Source organism: Athene noctua, chromosome 7 (genome assembly GCF_965140245.1).
Source record: "Athene noctua chromosome 7, bAthNoc1.hap1.1, whole genome shotgun sequence".
NCBI lineage: Eukaryota > Metazoa > Chordata > Aves > Strigiformes > Strigidae > Athene > Athene noctua.
In genome coordinates this window covers 28,224,199-28,243,411 of record NC_134043.1, presented here as the reverse complement: position 1 = coordinate 28,243,411, position 19,213 = coordinate 28,224,199, and the positions used below count along the sequence as shown (strand labels likewise).

The 19,213-nt window shown below is 42.8% G+C and overlaps 2 protein-coding genes across 7 annotated transcripts in view; both read left to right on the top strand.

Moving 5' to 3' along the window:
• USP40 (ubiquitin specific peptidase 40) overlaps nucleotides 1-6,059 on the top strand; it is a 39,735-nt gene extending 33,676 nt beyond the window's left edge. For 2 of the 4 annotated variants that reach the window (XM_074910773.1, XM_074910774.1), the window contains 6 exons: nucleotides 887-1,005; nucleotides 1,411-1,476; nucleotides 1,719-1,929; nucleotides 2,067-2,162; nucleotides 3,004-3,098; nucleotides 3,507-6,059. In XM_074910773.1, the coding sequence (XP_074766874.1) occupies nucleotides 887-1,005; nucleotides 1,411-1,476; nucleotides 1,719-1,929; nucleotides 2,067-2,162; nucleotides 3,004-3,098; nucleotides 3,507-3,615 (696 nt within the window). In that variant the 3' untranslated portion in view covers nucleotides 3,616-6,059. Of the gene's footprint in view, nucleotides 1-886; nucleotides 1,006-1,410; nucleotides 1,477-1,718; nucleotides 1,930-2,066; nucleotides 2,163-3,003; nucleotides 3,099-3,503 lie in introns of those variants that run through there. The other 2 variants (XM_074910772.1, XM_074910775.1) reach the window with 2 other exon arrangements.
• Nucleotides 6,060-14,915: 8,856 nt separating this feature from the next.
• The window catches only part of TRAF3IP1 (TRAF3 interacting protein 1), a 45,679-nt gene continuing 41,381 nt past the window's right edge, over nucleotides 14,916-19,213 (top strand). For 2 of the 3 annotated variants that reach the window (XM_074911144.1, XM_074911143.1), the window contains exons 1-2: nucleotides 14,916-15,105; nucleotides 15,919-15,987. In XM_074911144.1, coding sequence (XP_074767245.1) covers nucleotides 14,983-15,105; nucleotides 15,919-15,987 — 192 coding nt within the window. In that variant the 5' untranslated portion in view covers nucleotides 14,916-14,982. The remainder of the gene's footprint in view (nucleotides 15,106-15,918; nucleotides 15,988-19,213) is intronic. The other variant, XM_074911145.1, reaches the window with a different exon arrangement.

Below are 19,213 nucleotides of genomic sequence, written 5' to 3'. Positions count from 1 at the left end.
AAAAAGCCACTTTCCATTTCCACATTGTTCCTGTATCAGTTTTCTACGTTGGTTTTTTTTTTTTTTTTTTTTGTATGTTGAATCTAATGGATAAAGAATTCCTTTGATGCACAGAAGGTCATGTTTGTCTATCAGGAAGGTACAGCTTAGTTTCTTTGATCAGAAACTAAGGTGCCTTTTTATGCTTTTTTTAACCATAAAAGTATGTTTTAATACACTAAAAAACCCAAACCAACCAAACAGCAAAAAAATAAAAACCCGACCAAAAAATCCAACCCCAAAACCACAAAAGGCATATACCAATCCTATCATAAGGCTCTTTATTGTTTAGCCAGTTGGTTATTCTACTTAAACTGCATGGGGAGGGATGTCTCATTTGATTCTGATCCATACCAACACTTACTCTTCTGGGTATGACTTCAGTTTCAGTCTCTGCCAATCTGTTGCTATGCAAAACTGACCATTTGCATCTTGTGAACAAGGAGAATTGTCTTAGCACGGAAAGGGTATTGTGGCCTTGATAAGGGCTTAAATAAGGAGCTTGCTCAGCACTTGGCTAGAGACTGGGGCAATGATTGTCAGCCTTGTTCCTTCCCAGTTGTTCAAATTTTGGTTAAAAAAAGAAATTTGGTACTTTTGAAATGTAAGTTAAGTTGAGAAATATTGGGAGGGAGTGAAGTCTAACTTGCTTTGAGGTTGAAAAGCGAGTGTGCCGATCCTAGACACTACCTGTAAGTCACAAGCAACAGCTGGTGTGGAGTAAATCTAAATACCTTTCCCTATTTCTGATTGCTTCAGTATTGCATTGAGAATTAATCAATTAGTTTTATTTTTTTCCAAGGAGTCTGGCTGCTACAATTATTGAAGAAATGTTTCTTTTTTTCAGGCTATGACCTTACCGTGCTTCCAGGAGCAGATTGTGCCACTGCCCTCGTTTCTCAGAGCATGGACAGTAGACAGTAAGCGCCCAGGCAAACTTTTACGAAACAACAAGCAGCAACTCAAGTAGGTTTCCAATTGAACATGCAAGTAGCATTGCAACAGAGTGGATTGTAGGATGGATTGGTGGAGAAATAATCAGTTCAGTCAAATGTCAACAGAAGGCTCATTTCTGGTTACTTCATTTTTTTTGCCAAGCGTGTTTTTTTAACTTGAGAGCTGTGGAAGGGTGAGGGGTGAGCATAAGTAGATCATACCATGCTTATTTTGCTAAGCTTTATCTTTAGGTGTTTTTAAATGCCATTTTTGTACTTTTCTGGATTTTTCATTGCTGTCCTGATGGCCTCTTCCTTTGGGTTTCCAGATAAGCACAGGTCTACTTGACTAAAAGAGTGATTTTTCTACTCAGGAACATGGCATATATGACTGGAAACGTATATAAATGTAAATGTATCTTTGTTTCGTTTTCAGTGACTATAAGCTGGGTGCCAGAGTGGAAATCTGCATAGAACCTTTGCAAAAAGAAGAAAATTTGGGGTAAGATCTTAAGATACTCGTTTCTTACAGCAATACATTTGAGATGAGACTTAATTGAGCAGCTTTTAACTTGAGTACTACCTGTGAGGGTTACAGATGTCAGTATGTGAGAAGACTTTGGAGCTTATTTTTCGTTTTCCACAAGCAAGAATAAAGCAGGGCAGGAGAGAGTGAAAATTGGGAATTCTGGCTTCTGAAAGCATGGCTCACGAGAACGGTCTCTTTTCTCTTCCTGATGACAGCCCCCATGAACTGCTGCTTCGAGTCCAGATGGGTATACCAGGGGAGAGGGACTACTATGACTCCACGGATTTGGTGTGGGATATCTCCAAAGAATGCACAGCCTGGGCACTGAGGCAACGAGTGGCTTCTCATTATTTTCTCCCTATAGATAAAATTGAAATAGCCAAATACTTCGCTGAAAAATATGAGTGGCTGCCAATATCTAGCTGGGTAAGATCTGGAATGACAATCCAACTGTTGTTTTGAAAGTAGTATGTGTTGGTTTGTGCTGCAGTTCTTGAGCATACATATTTAAGCAGATTTCCAAAATCTGCCATGTATGAATCTTCTGCTTTGATTTTATTCAGACCCAGCAAATTTCAAAGAGGAAGCGGAAGAAAAAACAGGAGAGTTTACAGTCCGCACCTTATCACCTGAAAGATGGAGATATCATTGGGGTGAAGGTAAATTAACTTGGCTTTAGTTGTTACGCGAGGATTAGGTTCAGGCGCTGTCCCCTTTGCAGTATCTTCATTTCTTCCCGATTTTTCCTGCATCCTGCTACATCTCTATGAAAGTACTGGTATGTGAATCTGGTCAACATGCTGTGTGGATAGGAAATTTGTTGCTACTGGTGCTTTTTCTTAATTTTCTCCTGTTCTTAACCGACCTGGTGGAAGTTTTATGCTTTTCTCCTTGCGTGTCAGTACTGGGACTATAGGGCAATAACTTAGACGCTCTTATGCAGCTCTCTTTCTGCTTTACACTTGAACACCATCCAGGATAAACCAAATCTTCTTCCTTGCCCTCATTTTATTGACTGACTGGTTTGGGGCTTTTTTCCAAATCTGAGTAAAATCTAAGAGCAGTGCCCTTTAAAAATCATATTGTAAATTTAAACCCATCACATTTTCCAAAGAATTAGTACAGATTTATTTATTTATTTAAGAAAATAATTATGCAGCAGCATGTCAAGCTCTGAATTAGCAATAAGGCTTATTTAGGAGACCTCTGAAAGAATGTAACTCTGTGTTTTCAAGCAGTAGGCAAAAAGTCTGATGTCCTATCCTGATGCATTAGACTATGGAGAAAAATTTCTGAATAAGGTAAATTCACTGAAAAATGCAAAAACTAGAGAAAAGTTAAAAAAACTTTTTTGCCTTTTTGAATCTTTTCCACTTAGTTAACTTAATTACTGTAAAATTAGTTAGAAGAAATGCTCTGAAAATAAAGTGTAAACTGAGCAACATGTGGGAAATATTTTGAGTTTATAATTTTCATCTACCAAATCCTTTTTCATAACAGAATCTTCTCCTTGATGACACTAAGGACTTCAGCACAGTGAGAGATGATGTTGGAAAAGAGAAACAAAGGCAGCTTGCGTTAGAAAAAAAGAAAAGGTATTGAGTGTTTGCATTTATCTTTCTTTAGAATATGCAAACTGTTCTTTGCCACTTTTCAGACTAGCTTGATACCTGGATAATTTTTTGGGACTGTGCTAGCTGGGTGCTCTCAGAGCACACAATTCCAGTGGTCCCGAAGGAACTGCTCAGGTAATTCAAACTCCTGGCTTTAAGTGCGATGTTCCTACACCAAGCCTTGTTTTTTTTCTCTTGCAACACACTGAACATTTGTCTCTGCCTCTGGAGATAAAAAATGAGCTCCTTCGCTGCACTGGCCCTGCACAGGTTGCAAGTGTGAGCTTACAACTGAGTGGAAATTGGGTTCCAGTCCAGGGTCATGCTGCTTTTGGTAACTAAGGCTCAACACTAATACTAAGCATCTTAATTTTCTGTTTTTTTCAGTAGTCAGCGAGCCGAGCGCTTACAGGACCATGTTTTCTCTGAGGAAAAGCTGAATATTAAGCACCGTAAACCAGAAGTGGCTCTTTCTATCAATGTGGGTGTTTTCAGATAGCACCAGGATATGATTTGCTGACCAGACCCTACTACTGATGTACTAAATTGGTATGGAGTACCTCAGCTGGACCAGCAAAGAGGGTCTTTCCCGAAGTGTCTTCAAGAATCACTAAGACAAACTGGATATAGGATTCAGGATAACTGATTTTCTTCTAATCTCTCTTGGGGAAGTGCTTTAGCATCCCTTTATCAATGTGGTACTTATTCTCAGGCTAGGTAAATGCACTTTATCCATGAGAAAACGGATTAATATATTGTATAACCTTTTGGTGACTGTTTTGTAATCACCCTAAATGCTTTTTTTTTTTTTTTGGTCAAATGCTGATGTTTCGCACCATCACTACAGAGTTTGCTGGTTTTTTTAATGCAGTTATAATCATCTCTTTTTAGACCTTTTCTTCTATCTCTGATCACTGAAGTTACTAGCGATAACCAGAATTGGCTTTTGTCTCTTTATATAGAAACTGAAGTCTGTAGTAGCTCAAGTCAGATTTCAGGAATGAAGGAAATGTGGAAATCTCTGGACAAAGTGTACTAGATTGTCTCTAAAAAGAGCAAGTTCAGAATCTGTCGCACGCTAGAACCTGAAGACATTTTGTGATATGGAAGAACAATGCAGTAACCTTATATTTTAATGTTTCTAGGGCTTTTTCTGTTGTCCATAAGTTTCATTAACAAGCAAAAGGGATAGAAAAAATTGGCAGATCTGAGGTTTGGTCTTAAGTGGGTTTTATTGTACTCAGGAGAACGGCTTGTATCTATTTTCAGTACTCGTATTCAGAGGACTTCCCCTCATTTCTTACCTTTTAAATTGTGCTACTATTCTTTGTTACCTTTGAGAAAAAGAAAATGTTTCTGTTGGTGTCAGAAAGCTGATTTACAGCCTCCCCAAGAGAAGGGGATGTATGCGGCTGACTACTAGGTGAACTCGGTATCAAAGATTTTTAAGCAAAATATTTACCAGATGCTTGTGAGATTGAATCTCAAGGTTGAGAACGTATGTACTAGCTGATGAGAGAGCATGTTTTTCTTACCCCTGAGCCTGGAAATCAGGGTTTACTAGGAGTTGAGGTTTCAGCATCTTTTATCAAAACTTTTCTAACAGTTAAGAAGTACTGAAACTGTGTTTGCCCCACTGTACATGACTATTCATAACTTAATTTCCCATCAGGTTGAGAATTTTCTTTGAGTACAGCTACTACTGACAAATTAAGCCAAACTCTCGATGGAGTTACTTGTTTATAATCAGATTCTAAGTGTTTTGAATGATAAGGTGAGAATGGAATGGTGGAAGATAACACACAAGTCTGCTATCAAACGCACTACAGAGCCCTGTTGATCTGCACAAATGTCCAGAAACCTGTTCTGAAATGTGCAAAGCAATTGTTCTAAAATAGCTTTTGAATGTAGCTTGACGTACCCTTAACTAAATCTGTGATAATGAGAGGACAGAATTCAAATCACTTTTGGGGACTACCAGAAATGCTTAATTTGTTTCGTGTAGGCTTAGAAGATTTTGTGGAAGATGGCAATACAGGAGACTCCTAAAATTTTGGCTAACGTGAGGAGATCTCTCATAGGCTTACGATATACTGGTATTTCGGACAGCTTCCATACAAAAACGGACACTCTCAACTATCAGGGAAAAAAAAAAACCAAACTCAAAAGCACCTAGAAGCATATGATTATTATTTATTTCTGTGCATATCTTTAAAATTCAGCAGGTGCTTCTGTGCTTTTTAGGCCAATTCATTCAAGAAGGGGGTATTTTAATTTCCTCACTGTTTTGGTTGTAGGTGGGCCTCGCTTGAATCTTGAAATCCTAGTTTTATGGATAGATTTTTCTGACTGAGGTAAGGCAGCCAATTGTTTCCCCGTCTTATTTTGCGTCACTCTCTTCCATATCCACAAGCGTTCTTGTGAGCCAGAAGTGATCACACATGCTGATTACTGAGGTAAGCAAGGAAGGTTTGTGTTCGCAGATTGTTCCACTGCATTGCACCTCCTTTGCTGTGACTTGAATTCCTCCAGCTCCTTGCTGGACAGCTGTACTGAGTTCAACCTTCCCACCTACCGTTAATAACTCGAGTCTCTTCGTGAAAACACAGAGTTTGGAGAAATTGAAATATGGATTCCACGTACTAACGTGGGGATTTTAGTATGTGCCTTTGTTAAAGTGTAATGTAGCAGCGCCTGCACTGAACCAATCTTGGATTATTTCTAATGTTGGTTCAAAATGCATATTTTTCCTTAAAACTATTGTGGCTCATTCCACAATGAAAGAATTCATTAAAAAAGGGGGTGGGGAGAGGGAACACATTTATAAAATGGAGTCTTTTTGATTCCACAATTTGTGATGGTTATATTCCAAAGCCTGAAAAAGCTTTCATCTTTATTTTTCAAGTGGTCTTCACAAAATAAAGAGTCATTTATATATGTCTAGTTGAATTGTCTGTGTATGTCTCACCGATACATTGATTGGGAATGGCATGAATTTGTTTCTAACACTGGATGGGGCACAAGCTTCACTAAGCTTTAATTTCCCAATCTGTTCCTAAATCAGCATTCCAATCTCTGTAAAAAGTTTCCACAAGCTGCCTGGGGTTGCACCATGCAAGGACCTGGCTTCAGTTGGAGGACTGGGATTTGGATGCAAGTTAAAGTGATTTTTAGCTTGCGATTTTCCTCTTTTTCAGAAAGCATGGTCTAGTATTTACTCTCTGTTACTTTAACTCCATATTTGTGCACAAATACATTAATCTGGTCTATTTTTTAAGGGAATGAGCATAAATCATCTTGAGGAGCGTGGCTATGCATAGAGTAAGAAACATGGATTGCCTGTTTCTGCTCATATCTGTTCCTGGCACAGCCCTCGTAAAAGAGCAAGTGTTCAGCTTTGGGAATCTTACTGTGAGAAAATTGTGTGTTTTGTTTTTCTCTTCCCCGTAACTCATTCCAGTTTGCCTAAGTGCGTATGGAGCAGGAGGAAGTGACCCGTTTACAAAGTGAAATCCTTCTCACTCACTTTAGTTCTCCCTCACCAGGCACTGAACAGAGCCATTGTGTTCTGCAGGTATAAACCCCAAGTGGGAGGAGCAGCGGTGTGGGGGGCTGGGGCTGGGGTACAGTGATGATCCAGCGCTTTCCACTGAAACAAAGAAATTCACTCAACAGTCAGAATCCAACGGAACAGTTGAGCAGGTATTCTTGATTGGCAGCACTGGGGTTGCCCTGTGGATTCTCCACCATAAGAGCTCCCTGGAACTAAGACGGGACATCAGTTTACATACACACAAATTATTCATTAGATTTCCTAGAAAGGAACGTCTTATGATAATGAGTTCCTGGAATTCTTTTACACAGTCCGAGCATGCATAGTAAAATTAGGGTGAGGGCCTTCGGTGGTCGAGGGAAGTAGTACGTGGTCTTCTTCACAGTGTCCGCTCTTTCCAGAGCACGCACTGTGACGTAAAGTCCAGGTGCATTCTTCCTAAATCAGTGAGATCACCCTCCCTAGATTGAACCTCTGTGTCCTTTTGTTCGAGTTCCCCTCAGCTTAGTTTGCCCAAGTGCCCACTGAGGGCTTTGAGTCTGCCCTCAGTGGGTCACACAGGGAGCGTTTTACTTCTGTCTAGACAGACAAAGAGGCCAAGGGAAAACAGTTGAGGACTCCTTAGGAAACAAACGCAAGCAAAAGTGGTTGACTCCCCATCCCTGGAAGGGTCAGAGAGTCGGGTTGACCCGGCACTGAGGGATCTGGTGGAGTTGGGAACGGTCAGTGTGAGGTTCATGGTTGGACTGGAGGAGCTTCAAGGTCTTTTCCAGCCAAGATGATTCTGTGAAAACTTTCATGCATCACAGTTTAGTCTTAATCAGAAATTCGTTGGTTTGAGCCCTTTCACCCCAGATCTTTATTGTGGCCAGGCAGTGGAGACCCATCAGCTGTGTTGAGTGGAGTTTGCACGTACCACTGCTCCTGTTTGATCCAGGCGTTTGTGCCTTGTAAGAGCATTGAACTTGCTAGTTTGTGGGTTTCTTCCTAAGAGAGAGTATCAGCTTTGTGGTTAACAAATCTGTAACTTCCTGCATGACGAAGTTTTCCCATAAACTTTAACTGCAGCCCAAACAGATTTTGATTCTGGTGGTTGTATTTAGATGGTGATCAACAGGCCTGACACCTGCTTTTGCTAAAATTTCCTTGCTAATCACTGGGGAGAAAGATATTTAGAAGAAAGAAAACAAAACTGGCCTTAGGAAGTTGGGCTCGCTTCATTGCTGACAAGTTTCACTGGAGTTAAGTAGCATGTTACTTGTTCCAGGGATTGACTGTGTTTAATTTCCTGTGTGCATTTACTCCAGGGTAGGATGGGAGCCCTGGGCAGGCGTTGCTGGGCTCTGAGGTGCCTCCAGCCCCTTGGTGCTGGCTGCCTCCTGTTTTCTGATTAAGGATATCAACTAAACTCGGACACTAGAGTGAAAAGAGTAGGTGTGTTTTACTGGTGATAACTTAATAATGTAACAGAGTAATACAGGAAACATGCAGTAAGAAAAGACAGAATAAGGCACTTAAAGCAAACAAATAGGGAAATACAGGGTAATGCATCAAATCATTGCCACCAGAGAGAGAGAATAGTGATTAAGAAAGACACATCACCACTGGCATATGTTACAAACATCCAGACTCACAGTTGCTGGGCAGCCCCGGTTGCAGCGAGGGTTTGTTGAGCCTTTCCCAGCAAGTGGGAAGTCCGACACGGTGCCTCCACCTGTAGGTGAGGCATCCATAGTTGCTGCAAGAGGGTCCAGCCTTATATACCAAAAATCAGCATGCCAGAATAACTGTCACCTTTGTTTTGAGCAGGAAATACCTGGTTTCATTCTCCTGCTGGATTCCACCCAAAGCCTGGCCAGGGCTCATCAGTGGGGAGACCAAGGGAGTTTCTAACAAGGCCAAACACTTGGGTTCCCAGGCTTGAACAAGGCTGAGAAAGGACAGTTGGATACATTCTCTCAGTGTTTCATCCTCGCTACTGATTACATTCTGTCTAAGCTGCATCTTTCACTAGTGAGCATACATACTTCCTTGATTATACGCTAAGTCAGCAGCTTTGGCTCAGGGCCTGTTGTTCAGGCCTCAATACTTCAATGCTTTAGCACTTTTTACATCAGCCTAGGTGGTTTATTACAACTTAGCACAATACCTACTAGCACAGTGGTTATCAGTTATACAGGATTTATCTATAGGTCAGCTCTGGCTCAGGCCTGTTGGCTCCTCCCTCAATAAGGAACCCGCCAGGACCTTTCCAGCTGCCCCGGGGCCTGTGGCAGTGGCGGCCAGTCCCTGTCCTCTCTGAACTGCTCCTGCCTCTGCTCTGAGCTCCTCCCAGCCCTCCTGTCTCTGGTGGATGACCCCGAGGTCGCTCCTCTCCCCTACAGCTGATCCCTCTCTTTATTTGCCCCTTTTATTTGCTCAATCTGCTGCAGGCCTTGTCTTCAAGTTCCTCTTTCATTTCCCTCCTCCTGGCAATCACAGCCAATTGCTGACCACTTCTGAACAGGCCCAACCTGAGAAGTGCTGAGACCGCCACGTAATTCTGCTGCCAGACCCGACGACCCTTGCTGGCCAGAGCCACATTTTGACTGTAAGCCCAGGCCAGCAGCTCCTGCTCATGGAACAGTTCCTACAGGACTTCTGTGAATTCCACCTCTGTCCTTCATACCTAAGGACGCTTAACTCTCCTCCCACCCACCCACCTTCTCTTTTTTGCTCGTAAAGAGAAGGGTATTTGTTAGCTGGTGCAGTTGGTTTGGTTCCCATTGGAGGCCCGGGGCAAGGACAGATTGTGATGGATTTGGGGTTTTTTTTGCACTGTAAGTAGGCACAGCCACCATAGTTTCTGTTAAACTGATAACTGTTTGTCTAATTTGGCTAATGAACTCAGTATTATTACTGCAGAAAGAATACATCTGTAGCTATAATGCACACGTGGAGCATATCTTCCTTTGGGGTGGTGTATAGGACTGTTGAAGATTCCCCAGCCAGGATTTATTTGTGGTGATATACAGATTCTTGATTTTTCACATCACAAGACTGAGTGTGTGTGGCTGGTGGCCAAATGTACTTGGTTAGCAACCAGGCTGTGGCAAGAGGGACTTGCTCAGTTCTGCAGAGTATCAATTTCTGTATTATGGCCATGTTCATAAAATAATGTGGAGAAAAAGGGAAGGAAATCTGGAAAGGAAACAGGCTGATCCTTAATTTTTGTTGTTTGAATTATACAGCAAAGTTTTAACAAATTATAAGACCATTTTCTGAAATTCACATTAGTAGGCGTGGCAATTCATAAAGCAATACAAATACAAAACCTATCTTAATATAGACTATAATTGCATGCTATTCTTCCTCACTATGCTAACAAGCTTTCAAACTAAAAGACTTAAGATTTTAAAAAAAGATTTTAAAAAAAGACAAACTGTGCTGTGGAAAAATGACCAAGTACAGGGTAGCTAGCAACACACCCAAGACAAACTTGGAAAATGTATTTATAATCTAAGTGTCCTTTCAAGAATTATGTTAATTGGAGTGAAGAAAAGCTTGCAAATGCTATTAAATTCTTCCTGGTAATGATAACTGTAAAGTCATTAAGATAAACTGCCACTTAAAAATGAGTGGACAGCGCCTCATTCTGGGTATCTACCGCACTGTGGGGTGCACTGCGTTCTCGTGACTGTGGCTCCTCTGCACAGGTCTGTGAGGGAAGGCATGAGGATGGCGTGTGCATGCTGAGACTCCTGGCGCTCCCGGGGCTGTCGGCTCAGTCTGTGTGCGTGGGTCAGTGCTGCCCCTGGCTCAGAGTTCGGTGTGCAGAACCACCTTCGCTTGGCTCATGTTTTCAATCACTGCAGAGAAAGCACTGAAGATACTAGAGGTGTCAGGGAAGATTCCTGAAGCTACACAGCTTAAGGGCAGAAATTAAAGCTACTCTGGATAGCTGAACTTCTAAAAAGTCTTTATGTTTTTTCAGTTTTGATGAGTAGTTTTGATGAGTTATTTTCCCTAAGCAGCAGTTTTTGACTGGAACTAGCCATTGGCTTCTAGAAAATATTAAGCCACTAGTTTTGGAGAAGAAAGTTTTTCCTTTTGGACTATTTTGCTAACTCGGTAGCAGAAGTATCTATAATGCTATGTTGTAATCAGTGCTACAGTGGCAGAGTGCCATGCAGATACACAAAGTTCATCAGCTGAAGTTCATGGGTGGTGCATTCTGCAGGCATGCTGAGATTCAAGGCTTTGAGTGTCAGACAAATGTGTGTGCTGCTAAAGTGGAAAAACTAGAAAAGAGGCCTGTGAACCCAAATTGCAGTATTGTCAGCCTCCTTGTCTGAGGGAAGGGGTTTGTTCTGTGGCCCTTAGCTGTTGAATCTGGCTCATCCCAACTTGCTCCGACGTGGGGATCAAGCCCTCAGAAAAATATAGTCCTCTAAGTGTTTTTATAGTGGGCAGCCAGGAGAGGGGAGTGCAGAGACACCAACCCTTAGGAATTAATTCCAGCCCTCACAGAAAATGTGTGTTTTAAACTTTGGTTACCACTAGGATAAGAGCTATTGAAACAGCTTCTGTGGATCGGGTTATGAAGTAGAGAAGTGGTGCACTGAAATCTGCAAATGCCTTGAACCAAGTTGGTGGAGTTTGGGGGCCAAACGTACACAGCTATAGAGTGGCACCCTTGGTGTTAAATGCCAGCTTCATTCTGCTTTCCAAACTGTGTAGGTTCCCCGTCATTGACTTTTCTTGCAATTAGAATGAAATAGTGAATCAAAATGTGAAATAATTAGCCTCAGAGCTATAGTTAACCAATTTCTTCATAGCTTACTGGTGGGAGAACAGCTAATTAATATGACAGAACACATGGAAAATCTCACTGGTTTCCAAATTGCAGGTGTTGGGCTCATGCAATTACCTTTTAGGGCAAGGGAACTGTATAAGTGGTCCCAGATGGGAGTTCTGTTCACTGGGAAGTCCCATCCTTGGAGTCTGCTTTCTGAAACACTCACAAGATGATGCCACATCCAAGTGTCTCTGCCAAGTGAAAATGGTTAGTTTTCCACTGCAGTGGAGTTGTGCTATTAAAGCAGCAGGGAAGAGAGGGCACAGTCACAACCTTTAGTTTTCCATGCTGAGGTTAAAAAATTGCCAATATAGCACAGAGTGTGCATGCATTTGTCTGAGTTTGTCAGGTAAACCTGGGCTGCTGGTGGAGCACGATTGTCCCCAACCTAAGTGGGTGTATAGATGAGCCCCCATGGTTTGTCTGGTAAGCAAACTCTTGCTGTTGTCAGGAGAACCAAGCTCGTGGTTCTCCACTTCTCATGGGGAGATGCTGTGTGGCAAAGCTGGTGTCAGTTCTGCAGTTGGTGGCAGTAGGATAGGAGAGAGATCCTTCACAGAATAAAGCATATCCAGAGATGCAGACAGTATGGACTTCTGCAGAACTCTGTGGCAGATATAGACTGTTTTAACTCTATGTTTTTCAAGGCATCTTGCAGAACCTGCCAACCAAATATTTCAGGCCTGTGCAGTATCAAAGTACAATTACTTCAAATCATCTAGGAGAAAAGATGCACAGCATGACAGTAGTTTGTGTTTCACCAGTTTCCTGCTGATCTTCAAAAGCATACTGTCTTCACAGTGATTTGAACTATACATCTGATATGTTTATCTGATGGGCTAGGAGTAATTTTGATGGTTGATAATAATCCAGAATGTGTGGGACTGCTGGACAAAATTCCAAATTCCACATTGGCTAGCAGCTCAGAGGGCAAAACATGACTTTTAATGGGTGGTAGTAATTTAAAAGGCAAACAAACCCACATCTGTTTAAAGCAGGACAGGGGATTAAAAAGTTCAAGAGCACGTTGAGAATAGAAGGCCATCTCCCAAGCAAATGCCATTATTTCTCTGTCTCGGGCTCTTTCTGTGGACTTGGTTTAGTTGCTATTCTTGATGTTAAGGTAAGTGGTATTGTATGAATGTTTATTTCTGCCTGAGGAGGTGATTTTAATGTAAAATTCCAAAATCCTATGACATGGAGATCTTTGGAGGAATCCCCACTTGGTGTAGAATTTTGCACAATTACAAACTGGTTGGTTTTCCATTATCTTGTTAAAAAGTCTTAAAACAGAGAAACACAATGAAGCATGAAAACCTCCTGATATTTATCATAGTCAACAACAAATATCTTGTAAGATAATGCAGTCAGTATGTCCTTCCATGCTACTAGTGTCCCAATACTGATATCCTCAGGTCTAAACTAGATGTGTCTTTGACCAAGACAGACAACGGGTGCTTTTTGTTGTCAAGCTGCATCTATATTTTACAGCAGCATTTGGTAGCTCAGCTGATAGGGGTTGGAAACTGCATATGTGTGTGCATAAGCTACTGAGTTCATAAAGTTATTTGAGACTGGAGATAGTATCCTGCTGTTTGTGATATGTAAAAAGAAACAGAGATAGGGAGCTTTACATTCCCACTGCTGGGCCTTGAATATTTGGTCAGCAATATGTATGAACCATGGTGGTGTCTTGCTGCTTTCCAGCCTATTTCTGCCAAGAAGTTCTGCTGTATTAAGTCAAACAAGTGGCTGAAAAGGTCAGTCCGTTCCTCTGGGAGGCAGCAAAGCTTGGAGGAAAAGCCAGTGTGTGTTGACATCTATTCCTGCTTGTGATGGTGGTGAAGTGCTCTGAATTGTGCCACCCTTTTGGTGTTAGGATGGCTTTGGCACATGTGGGAGATTTATGTTGGAGATCTGTGAATCTTTTCTTGAACCATTCGGTACGCTGCTTTGTCTCTTATTGATGTTGTGTGGTTAGCTGAATTTCCTACTGACATTTTCAGGCAGATTAGCCTCAGCTTGCCTGTCTGTGAACAATTCTAGTCCAAGGTCCTCAAAAAGGCTAGGTCTCCAGACTAAACTTAAAGCTCTCTGTTTTATGGTCTTAGGGTACTTCTTTCAGTTCTAGTGCCTCCCTTTAGCTCCACAGGGATTTGTGGAGACTTTGTGGGTTGTTAGCTTTTAGTTCTTCTGTTGAATTGAGCTGTGCTTCCTCTGGGTACTACCTCTTCAGCAAAATGAGCATGCCAAAGGCCAAATGTAACAAAACCCCTGAGATTCCTTCTCAGGCATCTCAGATGCTTTGTAGAGAGCTGGTGGCAGAAATCCAGATAAACCGCACAATTCCAAAACAAACAACCCTCTTTCCCAGAGCAGCTTCTTCCCAGTCTTCTTGTTTCCTCTGAGACTTTTTCTGATGCCCTTGGATGTAGAAGCTGTCAACACCTTCCCTTCTTCCCAGGCTCACCAGATCCTGTAGTCACAGCCTGTCTGGGAACCTCATCAGCCCACCAGCATGGTGGGCTAGGGGAAGGCAGAAATCACTTCCCTGCACCCACTGGCTCTCAGGAGCCCAGGTGTGTTTACCCAGTCAGTGTGGAAGCCATCCACTTCCCTTCCTCTGCTGAAAAAGTAACCTCCTTCCGTGCCTAAACCAGACAAATTTGCTTTGTAAAGTCTCTCTTTTTGTTCCCAAATCTCACTCATTCTTCCAAAATTGTTTAGCTAGGCAGGCAAGTTGGAGCTGTAAATTGAAGCACAGCTGCATAGCCCCCACGCAGTCCTGTTGAAGTTTAGCTTTCAAACGTTAGCGGTCATGACTGGCTGAGCAGAAGAGCAGGATTTTCTTTCTCAGGTTCCCAAACCTGGTCAGGGAGACTGGAAACAATGTGGAGTCTGGGGTACAGCCAGGTTTTTGCTTGTTGATGAAGGCTGCAATGGGGTGAGGACAAAGCGGGTTGCAGGGAGGGTGCAGTACGCTGCCTGGTGGCAGTGGGACTGCAGGAGACAAAGGTGGTGCAGGGGGTCCTGTGCTCTTAATGGCAGTGTCCTGGCTTTGCTAGATAGTGTGATGCAGAATCAGGCAATCCTGACGTTACTTGCTGCTCTCCCATCCATCCCTCTTACTTCTTTACTTCAAGGACAATTTAAGAAGAAACCACCACAAGATACAATTGAAGCTTCTGAGCACGGTTTATTTGCTGATTATTAAACAAGGAACTGGGGTGTGACTAGTTCTGCGGGACAAGAGGCGTCGGGGCTGGTTCCAGGGACTCCTTCCCTCAGGCCCAGGGCGGGGACGGGCAGGGCCCAAGCAGGCCGCGGGCCGGTTGCTAGGGCCGCGTTGAGCATAGCAACCGCCTGCCCCGGCATTGCGCTTGCGCAGTGAGGCGCCCTGGGCCGCGGGGCAGGCCGGGAGTGCTCGGAGCCGCCGGTGGCGGCGGCGGCGCCGGCGCCGTCCCGCCGCCGCCGCTATGAACGAGGCAGTGGTGCGGCGGACGCAGGAGTCGTTAGGCCGAGTGATCCGCAAGCCGCCGCTGACGGACCGGCTGCTGAGTAAGCCGCCCTTCCGCTACCTGCACGACGTGATCACCGAGGTGGGCCGGGAACCGGCCTGCGGGCCCGCTCCGCTGTTGCTAGGCAACAGGGCCTCCCTGCGGGCTCGGCCGCCCCCTGGCGGGCGGGGGTGTGTCTGCCGCGGGGGGGGGGTCAGGGCGGGGGTCCCACAGGCGTGGGGCTGAGGGGGGGCTCTGTCGGGGGGACACCCGCGGACCTCGGCACCTTAGCCGGGGCCTGCAGAGGGCTGGGTGGCACACGCAGGTCACTGCTGCGGAGGGTTATGCTCCGAGTAGCGAGTAAATCTCAAGGGTTTCTGGGTTGCTGGTGGTGGTGAAGACGAGATGAGGGGTTCACTCTTCCTCAGTCTGCAGTGCATTTGATCTTTTATGAAACGTGCTAGTAGGTTGTTTTTCCACCTCCCATTTAAAAAAAAGAAAAAGTCTTAATTTTTGCATTCACTGAGCTGCTGCTTTTAAATATGTAATGATATATAATTTTATATATAATGATATATAATATGTGTTATACCTGTAGTCAATAAGGAAACAATGCAGATCTATGTTTAAAATGCATATGCTGGTGTTTACCGTGTGAATCTTCCAGATTCACCAACCATCAAGGTTAAATATGGAATTAAATAGAAAGGGAGGCCTGAGCCGTAAGCAAGGATTAAGTCTCGTTGTTCCAGAGCATGTTCAGAGACACAGCAGACCTCTGAACCTGCTCTAGAAATAGTTCTAAACAAGGTATCACCTCTGAAAACAAATAATGTATTTCCTGTTGCTGCACAAGCTTTATTGAACAGAGGCCTTCAAGTATTCTTAACTTACTCCTTTGCTTCTGTTTTGAAGGTAATTAGAGTGACGGGTTTTATGAAAGGACTTTACACAGATTTTGAATTGAAATCAGATAATGTTAAGGTGGGTATGAAGTTTCCTTATTTATTTAGCTTTAATATTAGTATTCTGTGAAACTTGCTACAAAGCACTTTTGGTCATTTCGGTGTTCAATATCAAGTACCTATCTTTAGTTTTGTGAAGAAATTGTAGAAGCTATTGCCTGTTGGTTATACTGTACAATGCATGAAGTGAATGGGTATAGATTGCATCTGACGATGTGACAAAAACAAGCTGCCATGTGTAAACAACTATTTCTGTATAGATTTCAAAACAGTGAGGGTTAATCTATGACCAGATCTGGGTTTCCAAAATACTGTTGTATTACAGATGAAAACCCTCGTGTAGTGAGATTGCCTTGAAGTAGTTAGGTGTTGGTAATAAATCACCAACACTAGAAATCCACATACAGCTTTTTAGAGTCTTGTGGTCTCTCAATAAAATGTTGGGGTTTATATTTATTGCTTTATATATGTCTGTATACACACATATGTGTATATATATATATTTACTGTATACATATATACAGTAAATATTCTTGCTTAATACTCCAGGACTTCTGAGGTATTCGTCTAGTATATGCATTCCACAGTAGGTTTATTACAGTATACAAACGGCTAATTACTGAAAGAGAAGGTTAATGTTATTACTGAAAACTGCTTTTCTTAAGTACAAGGGTGACTTTAGTCTACATTTGCTGCTTTTCTACTGTCTGCCTCTTTGCTGAGCTGATGCTGACTTCTCCAAGTACTGTCTCAATTGGAAACTTTGGTCACTTACGCATGGCAAATAATGCAGTTTTGTAAGTTGCTAGTTAGATAGCTACATCCCTTGGTGATTGTTTAACATAGCAACTGAAAGTGTGAGGTCTATGAGCCTGGCTTGTCATCCTACAGCTGATTGCATGGATGTTCCGTGCACTTCTTGCAGCTAATTATTGGTCTGGTATGTACATTTATTTCTGTGACTGTTCTTATTGTTGTCAGGATAACTAAAATCTAAGTTAATTATACCACGGATTGTTGTTTTTGTTGATACTCTTCCTGTTGAAGCTTGTCAGTAGGCTCTGTGACGAAGAGCAGCTTAGCACATGCTGCCTCTTCTTGGGAGAGCACCGTGCATTTTATCTGTGGATTGAAAAAGCAGATTTCCTAACAACTAACAGATAAAGTCTTTGTATCTACATACTGTGATAGCTGTGAAGTTGCACCAATTTTGAGTACCTCTCTGAGAATTTCTTCAAAAAACTTCAAAAGCTCAGACAGAGGAGATCAAAATGTTGTAGTGTGGGGGAAAATGTCTTTAGCTGGTGTTCCTCTTTTCAAAACACTGGTCAGGGGAAAGACTTGGCTCTCACAGGATTCTTCCTTGCTGTGATTTCTGCTGGACTTTTAGAAAATCAGGAGAATAATCTTTATGCAGAGTCCAAAACTACCCACGGAGAGCTAGAGCCTGAGAGCAGCAGCCGGAGTCCGTGTTGTGAGTAACTGTATATGTTTCTATGTGAGGGTGATCTGCTTTATCTAACACTAGGGAACAACACTCCTCTCGTGTGAGGGTCTGTCAGTAGATGCACAGACTTGGAGCAGGCAGGATGCTTTCAGAAAAAAGAAAAGGTTTGTACCCACTATGAAATGTTCCCAGTGCTGTAACCCGTGGTGTGCTCGCTGTGGGCTGGGAAAAAATGAGAGGTGCTCTTTGCAAGCTGGCTGTGCTGTGCTGTTGCAGGTCACAGGCTGCATAGTCTGAAATTAGGAAAGCCCAAAGCTGGTGGTCTGTCCTTTGTGGCAGATGGGGCTGACTCCTGGTCTGGACATCCCTTTCCATGCTACGCAGCATTATGCACACATATGTGCAGCAACTGTCTTTGTTTCTAGTTTCAACTCACCTCTCCCGCCTGAACATCGTGGGGTCCTGAAGTACCCACCGTTTTTTCTGTGCTACCTTTAATGTCTCCAGTGTTGGGAGAGGTGGAATCCATTGGAATCCATTCTGCTTGGATCGCTGGTCCCCTCCTCCTGCATAGAAAGATGCGGGAAGCAGGCTGGGAGCATCCCACAGCCAAATCTGGCCTGCAGAGCAGGCATGGGGACATCACAGAGTTCCAATTTGTTTCAGGCATGTACAGTCAGAGCAATCAATTGGAGAGAGATGTAAGGAGGGTTTAAAGCGTGAGGATTCCTTAATTGTTGGGACTTCTCTGAAACAAAAACACTTCTTTTACCAGCTGTCTGCATGTTTATCAGAAAGGTTCATCCTATTGGGTCTAGTAAAAAGTTGTTCTCTTTTAAATGGAAAGATAGGATATCAGGCTTGTTCCTTTAACCTTTCACATCAGCTTCATATATATATATATGCAGACACAAAAAGTCTTTATATATATAAAAGTCCTACCACTTGAAACAGGGGAGATACCTCTTTTTGAACTACACAATAAAAAATATTTTCTTAACTCTCAGCACTGTTTCAGATGTTTGTTTCTACTTTGATAGCATTTTATTTGGTGATGCAGGTGGGAGCTGTAGATTTATCATTGGGTTGATAAGGATTTTTTACATGGACAGAACACACTGATAATGTAACTGCTGAAAATGATGAAGACGTAGGAGGAATTCTTATATCTTAATTTGAAAATGTTTGGTTTAGAATAGTGTCCTGTCTCCTTCCCAAAATTAATAGATTGCATATGTCCTTGGAAGGACGGATAACTATTTTAATAAAGGGAATTGCAGTATTTCCTTCTTTCCCTTTTTTTATTTTTGAATGCAGGGAGCACTGGTGAGGGCGAAGTGCTCCTGATGTTAATGGAGACAATCTGAAAATCCCAGCTATGTGGTAGTTGTTTGTTTTAATCTGTTTGGAAGAACTGAAGATGGAAAGTACCCTGACTCTGGAGACTGTCTTCCCACGCCTATAGCTATCATGCATGTGCTTGCAGCAGAACCCAGCTCTTGTTAATGGAGAGGGGCTCTGGGGATTGAGATACCACATGAACAGCTCTGTTAAGCTCCAGTGCCCCAGGAGTGGGTAGTGCTACCCACATGGCCTGTAGAGAGTGTTGTCCTTGCTCAGCAGAGGAAATACCATCTTCTATGGCTTTCCTCTGTATTGGTACATCCGTTGATTTGAACCAGGTCACCTGAGATATTCAGACAGTAAGTGCAGTGCAAAATCAGGTGTCTTACGGTTGTCATTATCCAGTTACTTTTCTGAACCAACTGAAATGGCAGTGGTCTGCTTTTCACTTATC